At 37.1% G+C, this 20,462-nt stretch overlaps 1 protein-coding gene across 4 annotated transcripts in view; it reads right to left on the reverse strand.

Moving 5' to 3' along the window:
• Positions 1-335: 335 nt before the first annotated feature.
• TATDN1 (TatD DNase domain containing 1) overlaps positions 336-20,462 on the reverse strand; it is a 37,994-nt gene continuing 17,867 nt past the window's right edge. For 2 of the 4 annotated variants that reach the window (XM_030875762.3, XM_070044040.1), the window contains exons 8-13: positions 13,281-13,366; positions 13,111-13,151; positions 11,367-11,443; positions 5,042-5,112; positions 3,760-3,886; positions 336-541 (exon numbers count right to left, since the gene is read on the reverse strand). In XM_030875762.3, the coding sequence (XP_030731622.1) occupies positions 439-541; positions 3,760-3,886; positions 5,042-5,112; positions 11,367-11,443; positions 13,111-13,151; positions 13,281-13,366 (505 nt within the window). In that variant the 3' untranslated portion in view covers positions 336-438. Of the gene's footprint in view, positions 542-1,785; positions 1,890-3,759; positions 3,887-5,041; positions 5,113-11,366; positions 11,444-13,110; positions 13,152-13,280; positions 13,367-20,462 lie in introns of all 4 variants that reach the window. The other 2 variants (XR_004043450.2, XM_030875760.3) reach the window with 2 other exon arrangements.

The raw sequence follows: 20,462 nt of genomic DNA on the forward strand, positions 1-20,462 counted from the left end.
TAGGCTGCCAGAAGTGATTGAGACACTTTTTTGAAATTTGAGAGTAGCATTGTGGTCGAGCTGGGTTTGAAAGTCACAATTCGGAGAGTGTGTGAGTTGAGAAACAGGCTTATTTATATATCAACTAACCTTTGGTATAAACCAGGATGTGCTATTTTGATGTAAAAATCACTATATTTGTTAGCCAATCTGTTTGCAGAGTTGACATAAAACTGTCCTTTTGCACTTTTGAAGAGATTACAACATGAAATATTTGGGGGATTTCACTATTTTAAACTAAGACATTAAGTGACTTTAAAAAATTCTCATCTGACTTCATGGGTGGCATACAGTGATATAATACCTCTTTAGACAACTTCCAGAGAATTCCTTTATTGAAACTTAAGTTTTACCATGAAATTTTATGTACATGATGGAAAAATGGGAGACACATACCAGTTACATGTCAGGAAAAAATATTTTAATAGTGTTGTTATATAGCGTATTGGCTAGTTCCAGTGGATCTTCATCTCTTACTGCTGACATTATTTCCAGTATTTGACTAAAACAGAACAAAAATGGATGGTTACATTTCTAAGTACATATTCTGTTTTAAAGGTATTATCTTTTTTCACATAAAGGAAAAGATACTGTTTTAGCATCTTTTAACATAAAAAGCCGAGCAGGCATTAAAGTTTTCAGCAACGTTAGCAGAAAGTTTAACTGCTAGGATATTTAAAACAGAGCAGTTAAAGACAAATTTCTGAGACAGTCTTGCATATAACTAGAGCCAGGCACCAGGTTCAAGTAAATTACAAAACCAGCCCATGTTATGTGTACCACAATTACGGAATTAACCCAGTGGAAATGAAGAGTCCTTTTAAACTGTGGGTTAATTACACATTAGTGGGTCATGATGCGCTTTTAAAAAATAAAAAGGAAAAGCACACTGCATTTAGTAAGGCAAGTACTGTTTCATTTTTGTTTGGGTTTTATACATGCAAGTGTACTGAGTCACAGTGTGGTACTGTGGGGATAGCAGTTAAAGTTTGAAAGCCACTGCTTAGAGAACTGGTCGTAAAGGACAGCAAGAAATTGCTGCATCACCACCAGCAGACTGACAACAAAGGAAGTTAGAGCAAGTTACTTAGAACAATGTATGGTTATTAGGGGGGATGGGGAGAGAGAACGTCCTATGTTTTCCCCTTCAACAGAAAGGTGTGAATCTTTCTGTTTGTTTGCCTAGAATAATGATAATTATCAGTAGCTGTTTTCTAGCAATATTATATGTAGACAATATTTCTTATACATGAATTAGAAAGTTCAAAGTCAGAATTAGACATTGAAATATTCTTTGTCTTAAGCTTTTTGTTCCCTTTATGGGTTTTTAAAATATGAACACCTAAAGGAATCAGGGACAGAGATTACAGATTAACTGGAACTTTTAAATTCTATAGGAGTAACAAAAGCCTTGTTTATATTAAATGAACTGACTATACAGTTTTTATCTGACAGTCAAAATAGGCTAAAAGCAAATCTGTTAACACTGAAAGTGACACTAAAGATTCAATTTTCTTAGCAAACTAGATTTTTCTTCTATTAACTACTTGGAATTGGAAATACATAATACTGGGAAATCAGTATGATTCCTGCCACCAATCTCCCTTCTGGTCCTTTCTCCACACTGATACCAGTTAATAGCTTTCCTGCTTAAAATCCTTTGGGTTCTGATAAAATCTAAATTCCTAAGGGTGGCACACAAAAGCCCTCACTCTCTGGCCTTACAGTACCTTCCCTATCACTTACCGAGCATCCTACTTTATGCCACACTGCAGTCATTGTTCCAAGCTCTTCTTCAGTCTGCCTTCGCTGAAGGTGTTTGTCTTGGTCTGGCCTAACTCCTGGTCCAACTTAGTAAACAGATGAAATGTCACCTTAGTTAAGCACTCCATTTCCCCTCAGGGCAGGCAGCTGCTCTGTCCTGTGGTCCCCGTTATATGTTCATACCTCTATAACAGCACTACTATCTTGGATTATACTTTTTATCTGCTTGTTTGCTCTAGGAGGATCCTTGTCAGACTTGGTTAACGCCTTAACCAAAGTGCCTGGCACAGTGTACCTACTCATCTGGTGGGATGAGGGTGGGAACAGTCTTGATTCTTCTGTGTAGTCTCAGTAACTTGTACCTTTCCTGATATTTGGCAAGAGCTCCAAAATGTATTTCAAGGAACTTATAATCTAATGGGGGCGGGGGGTGGGGACAGAGATCTCTATACAAATAATTGGAACATAAAACTCTTAACAGATGGAGTTTATAAAAATGACAGTAAGTAGGAATTAACTTGCTAATTAATATTTCGCATTAGACTAGGGGCATGTGTATTTCTGAAATGTGGTTTAAAATTTTTCAGTTTGCAAATGTTGATTTTCCCAAGCTCTGCCTACTCAGAACTGGTATTCATGATTGCAGTAGATACTCAAAAGCCTTCTTGGTTCTTAATAGTCTGCATTTAGAAACACCTTAAAATTTTGTCTTGAAAATATGCAGCTAAAGTCAACAGCTATACTTTTACTTAAGATTAAGGCAGTGTGGAAAACCAATTTAGATACACTGTTGGCAACTACTTCCTCTAAGCTGGCTGCTGGAAAACTGCCAGTTTCTTGTCTCTACTGTCCTTTTAAATCTCCAAAGAATTACTGAAATGTCTCTGGACTGAACTTGCAAGTACCTACATTTCATAAAAATTACAAGTGTTTCTTTACTAATCAGAGTTTAAATATATTCCTCACCCTACAGATTTTAAAACATTCAGTTTTAAAGTCTTTGCCAACATCAGCATGTTAATAAAGGAAAATCTTTCCAGTGTATCTTTATAGAATAATTCTTTATTTTTCTGCTCACTGAATTTTAGATCTGGCTTATCTAATATATTCTTACCTGTTAAAACTACTAAAAAAAGATGGAGCATATTAAAGGAATTACTACAACAATCCTATATTAATTTTTATGAATGTGTGATAAATATATCCAGTTGCCCGAACTGGTAAGCCATACTAGATTGATACAGTCAGATTTAAATTACTGCTTGTGCAACAAAAGAAACTGGATGACAGGCCCATTAAAATAAACTTTTCCTATAAATTACAATATGCTGTACAGCTCCTTGGCAGTTAGATGTGTAATACCGCCCTTTTCACATGTGCTCTGTATTAGTTTAAAAAATGATTCTGAATTAGTTTTTTTTTCCCTAGGAAATAAAATTCTATAAAGTTCTGCCCTTTTTCTCGGTTGGAAAAAGGAAATCATTTCTATAATTTGTCCTTTTGTTCAGAGGCTTAAAGAACTGTGTTATTTCTTAGGTTCATTCAAGCTGTCAAATCACTTAAAATACAGATACCATTAAAAAAAGGTCTTCTGCTAAGACTGTGCTTTTATACATCAGCAGGAAACCTGCAAGATAACAGAACTTAAGCCAGGTAAGGTGATTCTATGTATGGATAGCTTTAAGATCTTTTTCCCTCCCTACAAAATGACAAATGACCAAAATCACATGAAGTTCTCACTCTGTAATAAAACCACTCTGGGTTGAGAGGATATGAAAAAAGGAGCTGATACACAGCAATTAGGCACGAATTCCTCCAAATAACTGCATTAAAATGGTGTTTGATAACTTCACTTGGATTTCACCCAACTTTAATTCTGTCCCTTGAGTTCATTTTGTAAATGGCATTTGATGGTTGACTTCAATGTTCTGGAGACCATGAAAACAAGATACTTACATTATATGGCAGGGTTCATTTCTGTCTTTCAAACAGTGCCCATTTTCCCACTTCTTTTTGGTGGGAAATGAAGTTTTTATATATTTTGATCCAGCATGTGTACTTTTGACTCCACACCAAGGTGCATCTAGAGTTAAGCGAAGAAAGAGAAGTCTCTCAAAGAGATTTTTACCTTTTTAAATAATTGTTTTTTTAATGAATATTATTAAACTATTATATAACCTCTAAAATATACACCATGATTCAGCTTAAAAAATGGTAAAAGGCAACAGAAAACAGCTTTAAGAAAAGTACAAGATAAAATCTTGAACTGTACAAATTCTTAAACTTTTATTTCTTTTTTTCCCCACTAACAGTATTGTTGGTGTATGGTATGCTTTAAAAAATCTAAAGCTAAAAGAAATACAACTGTAACATGAAAACATTTAAGTTAAACTTCTGTTTGCCCCTACTGAATGTAAAACAGTGGCTTTGATTTTTTTTGTTTTTTGTTGTTGTTTGTTTTTTTTGGCTGTGCCACGTGGCATGCGGGATCCTAGTTCCCTGATGACCAGGGATCGAACCCCGTCCCCCCTCCAGTGGAAGCTTAATCACTGGACAGCCAGGGAAGTCCCCAAAACAGTGGCTTTGAATACTGGGATTATTTACTTACCTAAATCTCTAATAAAGAATTGTAATAGTTTACACATTTTACAACCATTGTATTTTTAATAAGATAATTTAGTTTTCATGACTCCCCAAGGAAATACACCTGATTTCTTCAGAATGGCTCAGTCTTGACTTTACTAAAAAAGTCCATGTGTATAAGAAGAGCCTTGAGCTCAGGGTAGAGATAAAATTTTTAGCTTCTAACTTTGTCTTACTTTGAGAGGCAGCAGATTAATTGCTAAAATTCTTAAATCCAATTGATTTAAATGTTTGCACTTTACTTAAAAAGTATTGTACAATTAAGCCATTACAAAGAAGACATTGTTTAAAAAAAATTCTGAATAGTTTTTGAAAGCCTGAGGTGAAATTCTTAGTTAAGACTCCTGTTTAATACAACAGCCTCCTTAGTTACCCACATGGTCTGACGTTCCATTCTTAAGTGCTTAGGCTTAGTCAGACTTCTAAAATTGAAAAACTCGCTTGTGTAAATATTTTCCATTACAGCTCCCAAAGACTTCCTGAAAAGTATAATTGTTGAGGTTGAGCATGCTAATAAAATAATACTTGTTTACTTTTCTCTAGCTCTTTTTGGGTATGGTTTAATATGAAAATTAAGTTCTAAAAGCAAACTTACCAGTCTCAATCATTAATTTTTCACTAGGTATTGACTTCAGAACTTCCAAATTAGCCTCAGTTTTCAGTGAGCTTGAAAAAAAAAAGTTATTCATATATAAAATAAAAAGGTGCATTTAATGAACAGCAACTTTTTCATATTATAAACTTGTCTAAAACAGATTACAGAACTAACCCAAAATCCTGAAACAAAACTTTGGTTGGCTACAATGGAAGTATACTTTTGAAAGTATTTGCACATTCCCATCCTTACAGAATCCAGGTTAAGATCTATTCCAACCAGATCCTGCCTTTAGGGGGTGCAATTTTTTGTGCCTTCGGTTGATCGTCCAATAACTTTCTGTAACAGTCTATGTTAAACAATTCTTTGAAAAGAATTTATTTGCGTCTCTGGGTAATTTGCATAATTTAGAGCTCATAAGGCTGCATTTGAAGGTATGGCCAATTTCTTTATGGGCCAAATACCCAGGGATTCACTGGTATGAAGGAATCAGATACTCAAGGTTCATGTTTCACTAATCAGAAATAGAATCTTCACAAAGGATGAAAATCACAATCACTGTTAGAACTATGAGTATTTAACATGGTATGAAACTAGAAAGCTGGTTAGGAGATGCCAGTTTTATTATTCCTGTTTAGACCCCACCACAATCCACCCACAAATCTGGAAACTTTTAAGATCTTCCATTACTCCTGATATTCTGAAACGTGATAATGTGTCCGGGCATAAAACCTTTTCATCCATTTAGGCAGCTGGAATCTTCCAATTTAGACTCTTCCGCACCCCTAACTGGGAACATATTATGGAAAAACAGGACTTTTCCTCTTTCATTTTCTTTCTTCTCTCTGGGACTTCTATTAGTCAATTTTAGGACTCCTGAATTGGTCTCCGAGGCCCTGTTTCTTTCATACCTTTTTTTCTGGGGAATTAATTTTCATTTTCACACCCTGAGATAGACAGGATTATTGGTTCCAATTCTCTCTCATTTGACAGAATTACATATCTGCACCCTTGCCATGATTTCTTAGTAGGAAGAAGGAACCTGAATCTGGCCATGGCCTCAAGACTTGCTTTGACCAATGGGATGATATGGCCAAGAGGCTTGGAATGCACTTTCGTGATTTGCAATGGCACCCTCATGATCTTCTGAGATTAGCATGCACGAAGTAACTGTTACCTCTTCAGCCTGGGCATCCCGAATGAAAACACATGGCGAAGATCTGAACCCAACATGGAGCCTGTGGCAGAGTTCACCTCTATCAATTAAACCCCAGCTGACCCAAAGACCCATGAGTGTTTAAAAAAAAAAAAAAAAGTTTACTGTAATATGTCAATGAGTTTTGGGATGGTTTGCTATATATGTGATGACATACTGTCCTTATGTTGCATTTTTAACTTCAGGACTTGATATAACTTTTCATTATGGAGAGTTTCAAATATACACATAACTAGACTAACACAGCACCCCCTTCTCCATGTATCTATTACCTATAGCCCCATCAATTATCAACTCCTGGATGATCCCGTCCCACCCACTGAATGCTTTCCTCTGGGATCGACATAAGCATTCCAAGTCTTAGTCCTCAATAATCCAGTTTGTTCAGTTTTCTTGAGAAAAAATTACTTTCCCCCCGAGTATAAATGCTTGCTCCTTTGTACTCTGTGCATGGGAGTAGATATGGGGATTGGTATCTTTCTCTATATAGGCCTTCAATCACCCTGTTTTGGTCGCCATTCTAAGTCCGAAGCCTTTCTGGGATTCTGTCTGCAACACCTGCTCCCATCTCCTCTGAGGCCCTTTAGTGGTACAGTCGTCTAAGTTTTCTCTTCCAATTTAATCTGTCTTCCAGAAATCTACAAAACATTTCTCCATTAGCAAAACTTTGGCCTTTTTTTCTTTACTTTTCCTTTTTGAATATAATTTTATTTTAGCATTTTAGGAGGGGTAGGAGGGAAATGTGTGTCTGGTTTACCGTAAGTACCAGCCTTTTGTTAGTGTTCTCTAGAAAAAAACAAAATTCTTATTTTCAACCAGCTTAATACTTGGTCAATATATTTTCTAAAATATGCTGATATATTTGATATGGATACTAAATTTAAAACATGACCAAATTTTTGGAGTATTTGCATATTTTTAATCTCATGAAAACAAACTGTCTGATTGACTCTTTTCCTACATATATTAATGCTTGTAAAAAACTGATCTACACAGACATAGAAAACAAACTTATGGTTACCAAAGGGGAAAGGGAGGCGGGGAGGGATAAACTGGGAGTATGGTATTAACAGATGTACACTACCATATATAAATAGACAAACGAGAAGGATTTGCTGTATAGCACGGGGAACTGTATTCAATATCTTGTCATAAACTATAATGGAAAAGATGTATAACTGAATCACTTTGCTGTACACTTGAAACAATATTTAAATAAACTACACATCAGTTAAAAAAAAAACTGATCTAAATACAGAACTATATACTATCAGAAGAAATATTTTTAATCAAAGCCAGAATCTCTATTAAGGTTTCCCATTTAAGGAAGAGCATGTGCATAATTCTGTGGTCAAATTTGAAACTTTCCCATTTTCTTGGGGGGAAAAAAATTCTAATTTAATCTTTAGAAACCAAAGACTATATCATAATGTAAACAGATTAAATTACCATACCCCAGAAACTCAGATTAAGACTACTCTAAACTGAATTTCAAAAGAAGTACAGAAATATTGACTTCGACTAAATAAACTACTGACCCATTAATTCTGAGTTAATGTAGGAGAAAAAAAAAATCAAGTAATTAGCTTAAAGCCAAGTCTTTATAAACTCAAGATCACTTAGAAACCTCTAAGACAGACGTACAGTTCAAGTTTGTGAAATAAAGGTCTCTACCCCCTTCCCTTGAAAATCATCCCAAAATAAGAAGAAACAGCATGTTTTGATGAAACTAGGAGACATTTCTAACTCATCACAAAATATAAAGCAGAAAGTAGATAGAGAAGTGGTAAACGATCTATGTTTACGTGCTAAGTGACTTAAGTGCTATGTGCTTGTAGAGAGATACTGAAGATAAGCCAACCAATTCTCCCAAGGAAGTTCTAAGAACTGGAAGAACTAGGTACCTAGAAAGGATGGGGCAGGGCAGGGGACTGAAATGGGGATTGCTTGAAAAGTCAGGGTAAAGAGAAGATGGGATTCTCAGATTACTTTCCAATAAATTGGTGCAGAGATGACAACTGCCCGGTACCCTGGCCCGAGAGAGAGAGGCAGAGGCAGAGACAGAGAGAGAGATGTGTGCCGTCTCTGGACTGGAAGACAAGCAGCACAGAGGAGGGCAGGGTGAGGCATGGACTAGAAATGGAGACTGACTGCTTACTGAACGGAGACATCCCCTCTCCAGCACCATCCTGCTTCAGAACATAGGTATGTTTATGAATTCTCATCCCATTTTCCCACCAGGGATCAGAGGAGCCCTCTCTGGAGAAACTGAACAAACCCAGAGGAAGATCTTGACAAGCTGACACTAAGGATTCCCCGGCGAGAAAGTCAGTTGGCCATCTGTGGGCCTGCAGTTGATGGGCTATCTCCCCACGGAGCTTCCAACAGCTTTTCCCCCTTCACTCTTAAAATATACAGCAAAGAACTGCCTGACATTTGAAGAAAGCCTCTATCATGATAGAGACCAAAACAAAGAGGAAAAGGAACTCAGAGGAAATAAAAGCATTAAATGGCATATATATATAACATATCTTTAGAGAGATGGGAAGATGCTGCATCTACCAAACAAGAATACGGTAGGAAAAAAAAACGAGAGCTTTCAGAGACTGAAAACAAAAGCTTAAGTAAGTTTCCTTAAAAAGTTGAAAAAGGGGACTCCCTGGCAGTCCAGTGGTTAGGACTCCAGGCTTCCACTGCAGGGAGCACAGGTTTGATCCCTGCTCAGGGAACTAAAATCCTGCAAGCCGTGTGGTACAGCCAAAAAAAAAAAGGTTGAAAAATAAAGCACTTGTTTGAGAGGAGGAAAAAAATTAGATAGAAATTGTAGAATAAAAAAATGAGATCAGGGACTTCCCTGGTGGCGCAGTGGTTAAGAATCTGCCTGCCAATGCAGGGGACACGTGTTAGAGCCCTGGTCCAGGAAGATCCCACATGCCATGGAGCAACTAAGCCCGTGCGCCACAGCTACTGAGCCTGTACTCTAGAGCCCATGAGCCACAACTACTGAGCCCACGTGGTGCAACTACTGAAGCCCGTGTGCCTAGGGCCTGTGCTCTGCAACAAGAGAAGCCACAGCAATAAGAAACCCACACACCGCAATGAAGAGCAGCCCCACTCGCCGCAACTAGAGAAAGCCCACGCATTGCAACAAAGACCCAACACAGCCAAAAATCAATCAATAAATAAATAATTTTAAAAATGAGATCAGAGTATCAGCCTGGGAGGTACAAAGAATGAATAGAAAAAAAAAAAAAATTGAGAAAACTTCTCAGGCCTGACAAAGATGAGCCTCTAGCTGGAAGGGGCCAGTGGAGAATGACAAAAACCCATCAAAACACCTTTGCACATTTTGATAATACCAGAGATAAATAACTAAAATATTCCACAGGGAAAGAAGTATGTCACAGGTAATGTATTGGGAAACAGAATAGAGACTGGAACCTAGAACTGGGATATTGTAAATCCTCAGTGAAAATGATCTCTAATCTAGAATTTTATGCCTAGAAAAAATATCAAGTGAAAGTATGTTTTTCTTTTTTCCCCTTTCATTGACTATCCAGGTAAACTTTCAAGATGAAGAGAATTAATTCATTTGCAAACATGTGTTCCAACAAAACAAAATAGAATACATGGGATTTAAAAATAGGAGTTCTATCACAGAAAAGACACTAGTCCAAACTGTAGCAGAAAGATAGAAGGGTCAGGAACTAACGAATTATCTGATTATCCACACAGGTTTCCTTATGTGGAAAAATAGAAAAAAGTATTTTACAGAGTTGAAAAGTGTGAAGAAGGCTTCAAGTTTTGAAGAAAGCCAAGTAAATAAAAATATGAGGAAAGTTACTCCAGGAAAATAAAAAAGTGGTACATCACATGGTTCAGCAGTCAACAATATTTTACACAGACATAATAATGAAAACACATAATATGCATATAACCAAAAATTCTCAAATAACTACATTGAGAGGGCTATAGAGGAAATAATGGAGGTGCGGGGGCAGTACTGGATAAAGAACTAAAGTGCTCAAACACCTTAATGGGAATAGACAAAGGGAATGAATTAAGAGTTAATAGCATATATGTAATATTTAGATACAAGGTGATAAAGAGTAAAGTGGTTGGCTCTGGAAAAATTAACTTGGGGTAGATGGCATGCTGGGAGACTGTGCTTATAAGTCTTTTAATACTACTTTATGCATGCATTATTTCCATGTTAATATATAAATTAATTAAATCATCAATTTATTTAAAATATGAAAGACGCATCTAGGACATTTAAATAAGTCTGAACTCTATAGCAAATAATTAATTTCATGATTCTATATTCCAAAGTGGAGTTTAGTAAAAAAAAATAAATAAAAAAAATAAAAAGTACTTGGAAAAGTAGTGATTTGAAGGAAATGAAACACTGAAGAGGGAAAGGAAGTCTTACTTTTTGCAATTTATTTTGCAGTTTATTTCATGAGCTACACTGATAACCTGAGGAAAGACACTGGTAGAAGCTCATCAAATTATTTGGAAGAAAATGAGCCCAGGGACCCAGCTATGCTAGCAGACTGTAGTGGGTGCACGAGGTTTAGTGTGTATAACAGCAGGAAGGTCACCAAGTGAGGAAGAGGATACAGGTTCTCACACTTTGAGTGACTTTACACCTGTTTCTTAACTTCTCTGAGCCTCAGTTTCTTGGCCTACAGAGATACAGAAGACGATTATGTCATAGTATGACCCTTCCCCCATAGGTGGACATCACTTGTGTATATGTATATGCAATGCTGTGAACACATACGTTTTAAAGGGATAAACTGATCCGAGAATAAACTGCATTGCTAGAGAAAGGTACCTGCTAACCTCAACAGAAAATTGTTTTCCATTACTGGAACACAGGATAGCAGTTTATAGCTTTCAAGCTTTAATTTGTAATAGTAACATACTGTTTAATTTCTTACATTTATCACTAAAATTCACAGACCAAGGTCAATGCAAAACACATAAATTTTAATAAAAACAAATTTAAATCTTTATCAGTAATTCCCTATAAAACAATTTAAGGAATCTGCTTAATTATAAAAGTTAAAAAAACGAAAACCAAAAAACAACTCAAGGACCTACCAACCATTAAATCCTATGTAGAGACCCAAGTCCATCAAAGCAGCTGCTGCTTCCTTGGTACCGTCAAATGAATGCACCTAAGGACATGAAGGCATAATTTTATTATAATAATTACTTTTCTTTAAAATTCTAAATAACATTAATAGGACTGTCTAAGCAAAAATATAAACGCAGTAGGGGTTTTTTGAACATGGGGTTTCAAATGTGGCCCCTACAATTTTTATTTTCAAATCAAATTTCGCAATTATAACCTGTCATCATCTCCAACGTGATAAGGCAAGGAGACGGCTGCCTAGAATTTCTGTCTGTGGCTGTGCTGAGGTCTCTGCACCAGCACTACTGCTGTACCTCCAGGAAAGGGGACTGGAGGAGAGAGCCACATTCTAGGCAAAAGCATGAGGAAAAGGTAAAATGTTACAAGACTATTTAAAAAATATTTTTAAATGTTCAATTTTTTTGTTACAGGATGCTTTTTTTTCCTAGAAGAGAAGTGAATTTTAAGAGAAAAATTTAAGATGTATAGAGATTGTTAGAACATTGCTTAGAAACTGTAAATTGTTATACAGTCAATAATATCAGCTCAGCAAGCAAAAAGGGTTGAGATGGAATTTTTCTCCTTCAAAGATAAAGGAGTTAAAGCAAAATTTTTCACACTTCAGATGTATTTATGTAATCATAAGTGACAAGACTCCTTTAAACACACCTAACAAGTGAAGTCACACTAATATAGCATCCAGAGAGTCTGAATACACTGTGGGTAAGATGTTTCTCAAAAGTAACTGTTACACAGCTGCTCAAAAGGGTTTGTTCTTCCCCTCAGCACTTCCAGCTGACTAGAAAGAAAACATAGCCTCCATCAATATAAGATAATTTTAAATACGACCCTCATAAACCATTTTAGAAAATTAGTTATTAATTCTTTATTTGGCAATTTTCTTTTGATAAAAGTCAAACATTTAGGTTGGATTTGTTGTTGCTGTTAAGTTTTTTAAACTACAGCTGACCCTTTAACAACACAGGCCTGAACTGAGAAAGTCCACTTACATGTGGATAACAGCTTTTTTGCTAGAGACCAGTGAGTCTCTCCTAAAATTACATGTGAAAATTGTACATATGAGCATTTTTCTGAGGCAGATTTTCAAAGGAGTCCATGATCCAAAAAAAAAAAATTAAAAATCACTGCTATGGATACCCAAGCTAAGTGATAGACAGATACTATTTATGGAACTTTCTCAAGACTAATGACTGAAATGACCATAGAGAAGTGTTTCGAGCAGAAGCAAACTACAGAAATGAGAATGTGTCTCTAATCAGAGTGGTAACAGTAAATAATTACAGTTGACAAGAAATTAAGAAGGCAAACCTGAAAAGAGTGCTAAAATATTTTAAAATATTATTAAATTTCGTTTATATTTTGCTCAAAATTTAAATTGAAGAACACTAAAGAACGGCTGATGGAAGAAGCGGAGAAAAAGAAGATCATGCAGACTATTACAATGTGCAGGACTAAATTCATGGGGTTTTCTTGTGAACAGAATTCTGTACTCATTCTTGTACTCTGAACAAAGTAAATGTAACTAAAATAGTGTGGTTTATGTTTGTACCATATCTGATCTATAGATTTAACAGTAAATTTATATGCCCTTCTAATAAGAGAGAGCAGAACCTTCGTAACTTTATTGCTGACATCTGAATCACTTTATAGAGGCCAACATCATTTATTAAAAGCAGTTTCTATACTTACCACTCCACCTACACACCGATCTCTATTCCTTCTCATTATGTCTGTGAATTTAAAACAGAAACAACTTGATCTTTGCAAATTCTTAAATTTTAAATGAGATTTTAGCTTTAGCAAATAGCTTGATATCTGCAAATTCTTAAATTTTAAATGAGATTTTAGCTTTAACTCACCCAAAAATTCAGCATGTGAGTTCCGACAATGAAGAAACATTGGTAATTTTGTTTGTTCTGACAGTTCAAACTGTTTTTCAAAATATCTGCAAAATGGAAAAAAAATTTTCCTCATTAAAAATTTTATTTTAGCATGAGAAAAATAATTGTCAAATGATTTTTTTTTTTAAGTTAAAGGGCTTTTATTCTCTAGAAATGATAGAACAGAAATAGTGAATTCAGGCATTTAAAACACATCAGGCCTAGCCGAAAGCTTTTATAAAAACTTCCTGAAAGGGTTACTTCATTTTCTGGGATTACAAAATTATTTTCAGAAATGTTTGTTAGTTTTTCCATTGTAACTGCCAGGTAAATTAGGTAGCACTTTACCATTGATCGCTAGAAGTAAAGAGCTGTAAGGTTTAAGTTTACAGACTGTTCCCCCAAATAATTACTTTTAACTAGCTTTCTGACTAAATCCCAACAAATGAAGTGGACACCCTCCTATTACCCGTGGGATCCCTTCCCCGAAGCATGTGTTGGTGGCCGAAAAGACATGGCCAGCCCCTTGTCCCGAGAGCTGGCTGAGCACCACCAGTGGGCATCAACTCACTCCAGTGAGAAGCCACTTCTACTCAGTGTTTTCTATGTGCTGTTATACAAGGAGTTATTGCCACTGAGCAAAAAGAAGGATTCCCTTAAAAGCTAAACACAAAGAATTTATGAAACAAATGAGCACAAAAACTGAAATACTCTATTTTTCAGAAAAATGAAAATTACATGATAAAATGGCAGTCCTGAACATTTTAGAGTACTTTATAAAAAGAGTTTTAAGTGCCTTATACCATTGTCTCATCTAATCCTCAAAATAACCCTAGGATAGATAGGACAAGAGCTGGTGTCAGAGGGGTGTAAGACCTTGTCCAAGATCACAACACACAAGAGGCTTTCAAGAAGCCTCTTCCTGGTCCCAGCATTTAAGGACAATATCCAGAGGACATGACAGGGTGGGAGTTCTGTGTGTCTTCATTTCAGCAGTGTTCCCTCTCGTTCTCATTAATGGTCATGTAGTTTAAGCTAAACGAGGAGTTACAGACAATAGGTGTCGTATTATTTTCTTAAGGGGTTTACCTCTTCTAGGCCCCTAATTTGGGGGAACAATTTCTCCGTGTATAACTTAAATCTCTTTTGCTGAGTTTTCCTATATCTTGTCTCCTTGAAGTGCCAGACAGCTATTTTCCTAAGAGCACCCCCTTTGTAAAACTCTTGAAAATGCTACATTTTAAAATTAGAAATAGAAATGTACTTCTCAAAGAAATAGTCATCCTAAAATTGGTGGTCTGTGTCTTTATTATCCAATTTTTTTTTTTCAGATTCTGCTGGACTAGAATAAGCAAAAATATTTTTAGTTAGCATGGTGCTGAAACTTCACAGTGTAGGAAATATAAACGATCACTGGGACAAAATATTTTAATAATTACTACTGGTCACTATTTCCATAACCTCTAAAGTAATTCAGATGTCAGCAGTTAAGTGCTCTCCAGTCATTATGTAAACGTTACTCTGTATTTGGCTTCTGGCTACACACAGCCATACAACCAAGCCACAGATGTACAGAATCTAATGATCAGCTTGGAAATAAGCCTTCCTATCGCAGAGTAGGCAAAAGTACAATTTATGACAATAACAGATACCCAAGCAACGTGCTTACAGAATTTTATATAATATGAGAAAAGAAAAGGTCGACGTGCTCAAGCCAGCTAGGTATCATAAGAAAACCATGTGGTAAAAAATCATTCCCAATGATACAAATCGAGGATAACTGGTACTTAACATCAAATGACTAGGGTCTTTAAAGAAAAAACAACCCACTACGGTAACTAGGAATAACAAAAGAAGCTAAAGGGCAGGAAGTGGCACCTATATTTTTTTAACTCAGGTGTTTTTTAAAAAATATTTATTGATTTATTATCTATTTATGGCTGCATTGGGTCTTGTTGCTGCACACAGGCTTTCTCTAGTTGCGGCGGGTGGGGGCTACTCTTCGTTGCGGTGCGCGGGCTTCTCATTGCAGTGGCTTCTCTTGCTGCAGAACACGGGCTCTAGGCGCGTGGCACTCGGGCTCAGTGGTTGTGGCATGCAGGCTCTGGGCGCAGGCTCAGTAGTTGTGGCGCACGGGCTTAGTTGCTCCGAGGCATGTGGGAATTTCCTGGACCAGGGTTTGAACCCATGTCCCCTGCACTGGCAGGTGGATTCTTAACCACTGCGCCATCAGGGAAGTCCAGTGGCACCTATTAAGAGACTTCTCTGCTTCTTTTAAGATTTTTAAAAATTCATAAATGAGAATCATTCTTTGAGTTGGATTTGCTCACTTTAGCAAAGCTGTAATTTGCTTCTGATTGTAAATATTACTGCTTCTTACATTTTAGGGTCAACAATAGCTAAGGTCAGGGCTTGAAAAGTTCCAACTTCAGAGTACCAGCTGTTATTACAGGCATACCTTGTTTTACTGAGCTTCTTGGATACTGTTTTTTTGTTTATTTTTACAAATTGAAGATCTGTGGCAACTCTACGTGAAGCCAGTCTATCGGCCATTTTTCCAACAGCATTCGCTCACTTTGTGTCTCTGTGTCACGTTTTGGCAAGTCTTGCAATATTTCAAACTTTTTCATTACTGCATTTGTATTGTATTATTGTATTTTCATTATTGTATCTGTGATCAGTGGTCCTTGATGTTACTATAGCAATTGTTTTGGAGAGCCACAAACCTTGCCCATACCAGACAGCGAACTTAACAAATATTCTGTGTGTTCTGACCTACCAGCATGTTCCCTGGTCTCTCTTCCTCTCCTTGGGCCTCTCTATTCCCTGAGACACAACAGCACTGAAATTAAGCAACTAATAACACTACAATGAATTGCCTCTAAGTGTTCAAGTTAAAGGAAGCGTTTCATGTCTCACACTTTAAATCAAAAGCTAGAAATGTTTAAGCTTAGTGAGGAAGGCATGTTTAAAGCCACGACAGGCCAAAAGCTAGGCCTCTTGAGCCAGTCAGCCAAGTTGTGAATGCAAAGTTAAAGTTCCGAAACAAAATTCAAAGTGCTACTCCCGTGAACACACAAATGATAAGAAAGCAAAACAGCCTTACTGCTGACATGGAGAAAGTTTTAGTAGTTTAGATATGAGATCAAACCAGCCACAACATTCCCTTAAGCCAAAGCCTGATCCAGAGCAAGGCCCTAATTAACTTTAACTCTATGAAGGCTGAGAGAGGTGAGGAAGCTGCAGGAGATAAGTTTGAAGCCAGCAGAGGTTGGTTCATGAGGTTTAAGGAAAGAAGCCATCTTCATAACATAAACGTGCAAGGCGAAGCGGCAAGTGCTGATGCAGAAGCTGTAGCAAGGTATCCAGAAGATCTAGTGAAGATAATGAATGAAGGTCGCTACACCAAACAATAGATTTTCAATGTAGATGAAACAGCCTTAAGTTGAAAAAAGATACCATCTAGGACTTTCATAGCTAGAGAGGAGAAGTCATTGCCTGGCTTCAAAGGACAGGCTGACTCTCTTGTTCGGGGCTAATGCAACTGGTGACTTTAAGTTGAAGCCTATGCTCATCTACCAACCTGAAAATCCTAGAACCCTTAAGAATTATGCTAAATCTACTCTGCCTGTGCTCTATAAATGGAATAACAAAAGCCTGGATGACAGAACATCTGTTTACAACATGGTTTACTGAATAGTTTAAGCATACTGTTGAGACTTAATGCTCAGAAAAAAAGATTCCTTTCAAAATATTACTGTTCATTGACAATGCACCCATTCATCCAAGAGCTCTGATGGGGATGTACAATGAGATTCATGTTGTTGTCATGCCTGCTAACAACGTTCATTCTGCAGCCCATGGATCAAGGAGTAATTTTTACTTTCTCGTCTTCTTATTTAAGAAAAAACATTTTGTAAGGTTATAGCTGCCACAGATGATGGATCTGGGCAAAGTAAATTGAAAACCTGGAAAGTATTCACCATTCTAGATGCCATTAAGAATATTCGTGATTCGTGGGAAAAGGTCAAAATATCAGCATTAACAGGAGTTTGGAAGAAGTTGATTTCAACACTCATAGATGACTTTGAAGGGTTTAAGACTTGAGTGGAGAAAGTAACTGCAGATGTGATGGAAACAGCAAGAGAACTAGAATTAGAAGTGGAGCCTGAAGATGGGACTGAATTGCTGCAATCTCATGATAAAACTTTTAAGGAATGAGAAGTTTCTTTTTATGGATGAGCAGAGAAGGTGGGTTCTTGAGATGGAATCTACTCCTGGTGAAGATACTGTGAAGACTGTTGAAATGACATGACAAACTTAGTTGATGAAGCAGTGGCAGGGTTTGAGAGGACTGACTCCAATTTTGAAAGAAGCTCTACTGTGGGTAAAATGCTATCAAACATCATCGCGGGCTACCAAGAAATAGTTCCTGATAGGAAGAGTCAATCAAAGCAGCAAACTTCACTGCTGTCTTATTTTAAGAAACTGCCGCCGCCAGCCCAGCCTTCAGCACCACCACCCTGATCAGCCAGCAGCCACCAACACTGAGGCAAGACCCTCCACCAGCACAAAGACTGACTCGCTGAAGTCTCAGATGATGGTTAGCATTTTTTAGCAATGAAGTATTTTTTAATTAAAGTCTGTACATTGTTTTTTTACACATAATCCTATCACACACTTAACAGACTACAGTATAGCGTAAACATAACTTTTATATGCACTGGGAAACCAAAACATTCCTGTGACTGGCTTTATTGTGATGGTCTGGAACTGAACCCCCAATATCTCAGAGGAATGCCTGTAAGTTGGACTGAGGCAACTCCAGAAAACCCAAAGCGTTCCAGCAGCGCACCTAAACCCAGTGTTACTCCCTCCTCTAAGCCAGAGGAGAGACTGAGGCTCCTTGCCATCATCTCTGAGGTTTCCTAAATCCGCAAATGATTATTTTGAAATTTTGTCTGATGTCTGACTAAAAAAAAGAAAAAGACCTGCACAGTAGTAACCCCAAGAAAAATGCCCAAAGCAAATGCCTCCCACTCAAGTGAACAGAACTCTAACTTGCAACAAGGAAAGGAGTGTAGTAGCACAAGGCAGAGAAACTGAAAATACAGGATATGCCTAAAGGCTAACCTTTCCATAACTAAATCAGGTCTTTTCCTTGTCTTCTTGCTTTTCTTCTCTTTTTGCTCTTTAAAAAGCACTTTTCAAAAATCCCACACAGAAACTATAGCCAGCTTCCTTTAGGTTGGCAGTATTTCTAAGAATAATACAACAGCCACAATTTATGGAGCTCTGACTCTGTGCCGGGCACGGCACAATGGCTTTACATACTAAATGTTAAGAAAGGCAGGCGGTATTATCCCCATTTTAAAGATGAGGAAATTGAGATTTACAAAGGAATATATAGGTACCAAAAGGCAGTTATGATTCAAACCTAAAGATCTGTTGATTCCAAAGGTCTTTTAATACTATGTTATCTACTGCCTTTACTTACCATTATTTTTCAGATACTTTGTCTATTGCACAGTAGTGGGTGTTTTTTCGGTCTTGCCTCCTAATCCATTATACTAATTTATTTTCTATTTTTCTCTTCTCACAGGTCTTTTTTTTGACTATACTTTTTTACTTAAAAAGTAAAACAAAAATGACAAAAAAAAAAAAATGACAATCACACACTAGTTAATTGTTTCAGATGGACAACTGGCATATATAAGCACAGACCAAAATGTAAATTCTTTCAATAGACTCAACAGTAAAAGCTGAATTATAGGCTTTTTATCCATCATGCTCTACAGGAATCAAAAAGACACTTTCCTTATTATTAAAAATTCAGTGTACATTTACGATGTGCTAAGAGTACTGTGCTAGGCTCCATAGGAACTAGAACATGAGGAAGGCTTGGTCTGTGCCTTTGAAGAACTCAGAGACACTAGTTTGTTGTGGGAGCGGAAGTGGTAACACAAACACTTTTATTACAATGTGAGAAATGCTGAAACAAGTAGAGAGTGCTGTGTGGCAGAGAATAGGGGTGATGCTGTTAGTACGTGCTATAGGAAAGGACGGAGCAAAGGTAGGAGACATGGGTATATGTTTCCATAACAACAATCCAAATGCAATTACTACTGGTTTGTCACTCTTTTACTCACTAAGTCATTTGATTATCTATAATAAAATGAAATTTCAAACTCAACTGCCCATCTATTCAAAATTTCTACTGTACTTTAATTCGTCCTTAGCCTTACCTGTTCTGGAAGAGGCCTACGTCACATCCCATCACCTTAGCAAAGCCTTCTGACTCCCCCCAGAAAGTGAGTCTTTCCCTCTGCTGTTCACATACCTTTTTGATAGCACTTTCCAACCTATTTTAATTATTTATGTCCTCTCTTATCTGTAGAGGCACTTATTCTTCTTTGTATCCGACTGAGGAGACACTTGGTAATCATTCACTTAATCAATGGAGTTCAACTCTATTACAGATCAACATCTGGACAACTGGCATGTGTGATGAAGCATAAACTATATACTGCTATATATACATCGTTTTAAGTTCTGATCTGAAGATGATGGAGCAGTAAAAGAGAGCTGATACTATCAATGTTTTCATTAAACACACACACAGATCAGGTTTAAAGTATTTAAGTTGCATTTTAGAATCAGTTTAAGTCATCTGGATGAAAAGTCATATGGAGGACTCTGCCACTGTCCTTGATGGTCACACCACACAATCGGTTTGCCTCATGAGGCTCATCTTGGCCAAAAACAGACACGAAAGTGGAGGAATTAAGATGTGTGGGCTTAACCGAAGAAGGTATTACAGCCAACTGTTTCTCTTTTTAAATGTGAATATGTGAACTTTTAAGGTTAAGTGAACTGACCTACATGATATTCGAGAGGGGTACAGAGATTTAATAATGCTGCCAGTAATCACGTGAATGTCCCTGAAAAACACGGCAAATAATATGCTGCTAACTAAACAGCTCTGAAAGGTTCTATAACTGTGAAGCCTGAAAGCAAGAGTCCATAGAACATTACTCTAACCCATCCTGTGTCACTTGGTTATGGTCCTTCAGGAATTCTGGACCCTGAAGTCCAGGGTACGACAGGCTCACTGGTCAATCTGCGCCTCACTGGAGGCACTGTCACCTGGACCAGTCACAC

Source organism: Globicephala melas, chromosome 17, assembly GCF_963455315.2.
Source record: "Globicephala melas chromosome 17, mGloMel1.2, whole genome shotgun sequence".
NCBI lineage: Eukaryota > Metazoa > Chordata > Mammalia > Artiodactyla > Delphinidae > Globicephala > Globicephala melas.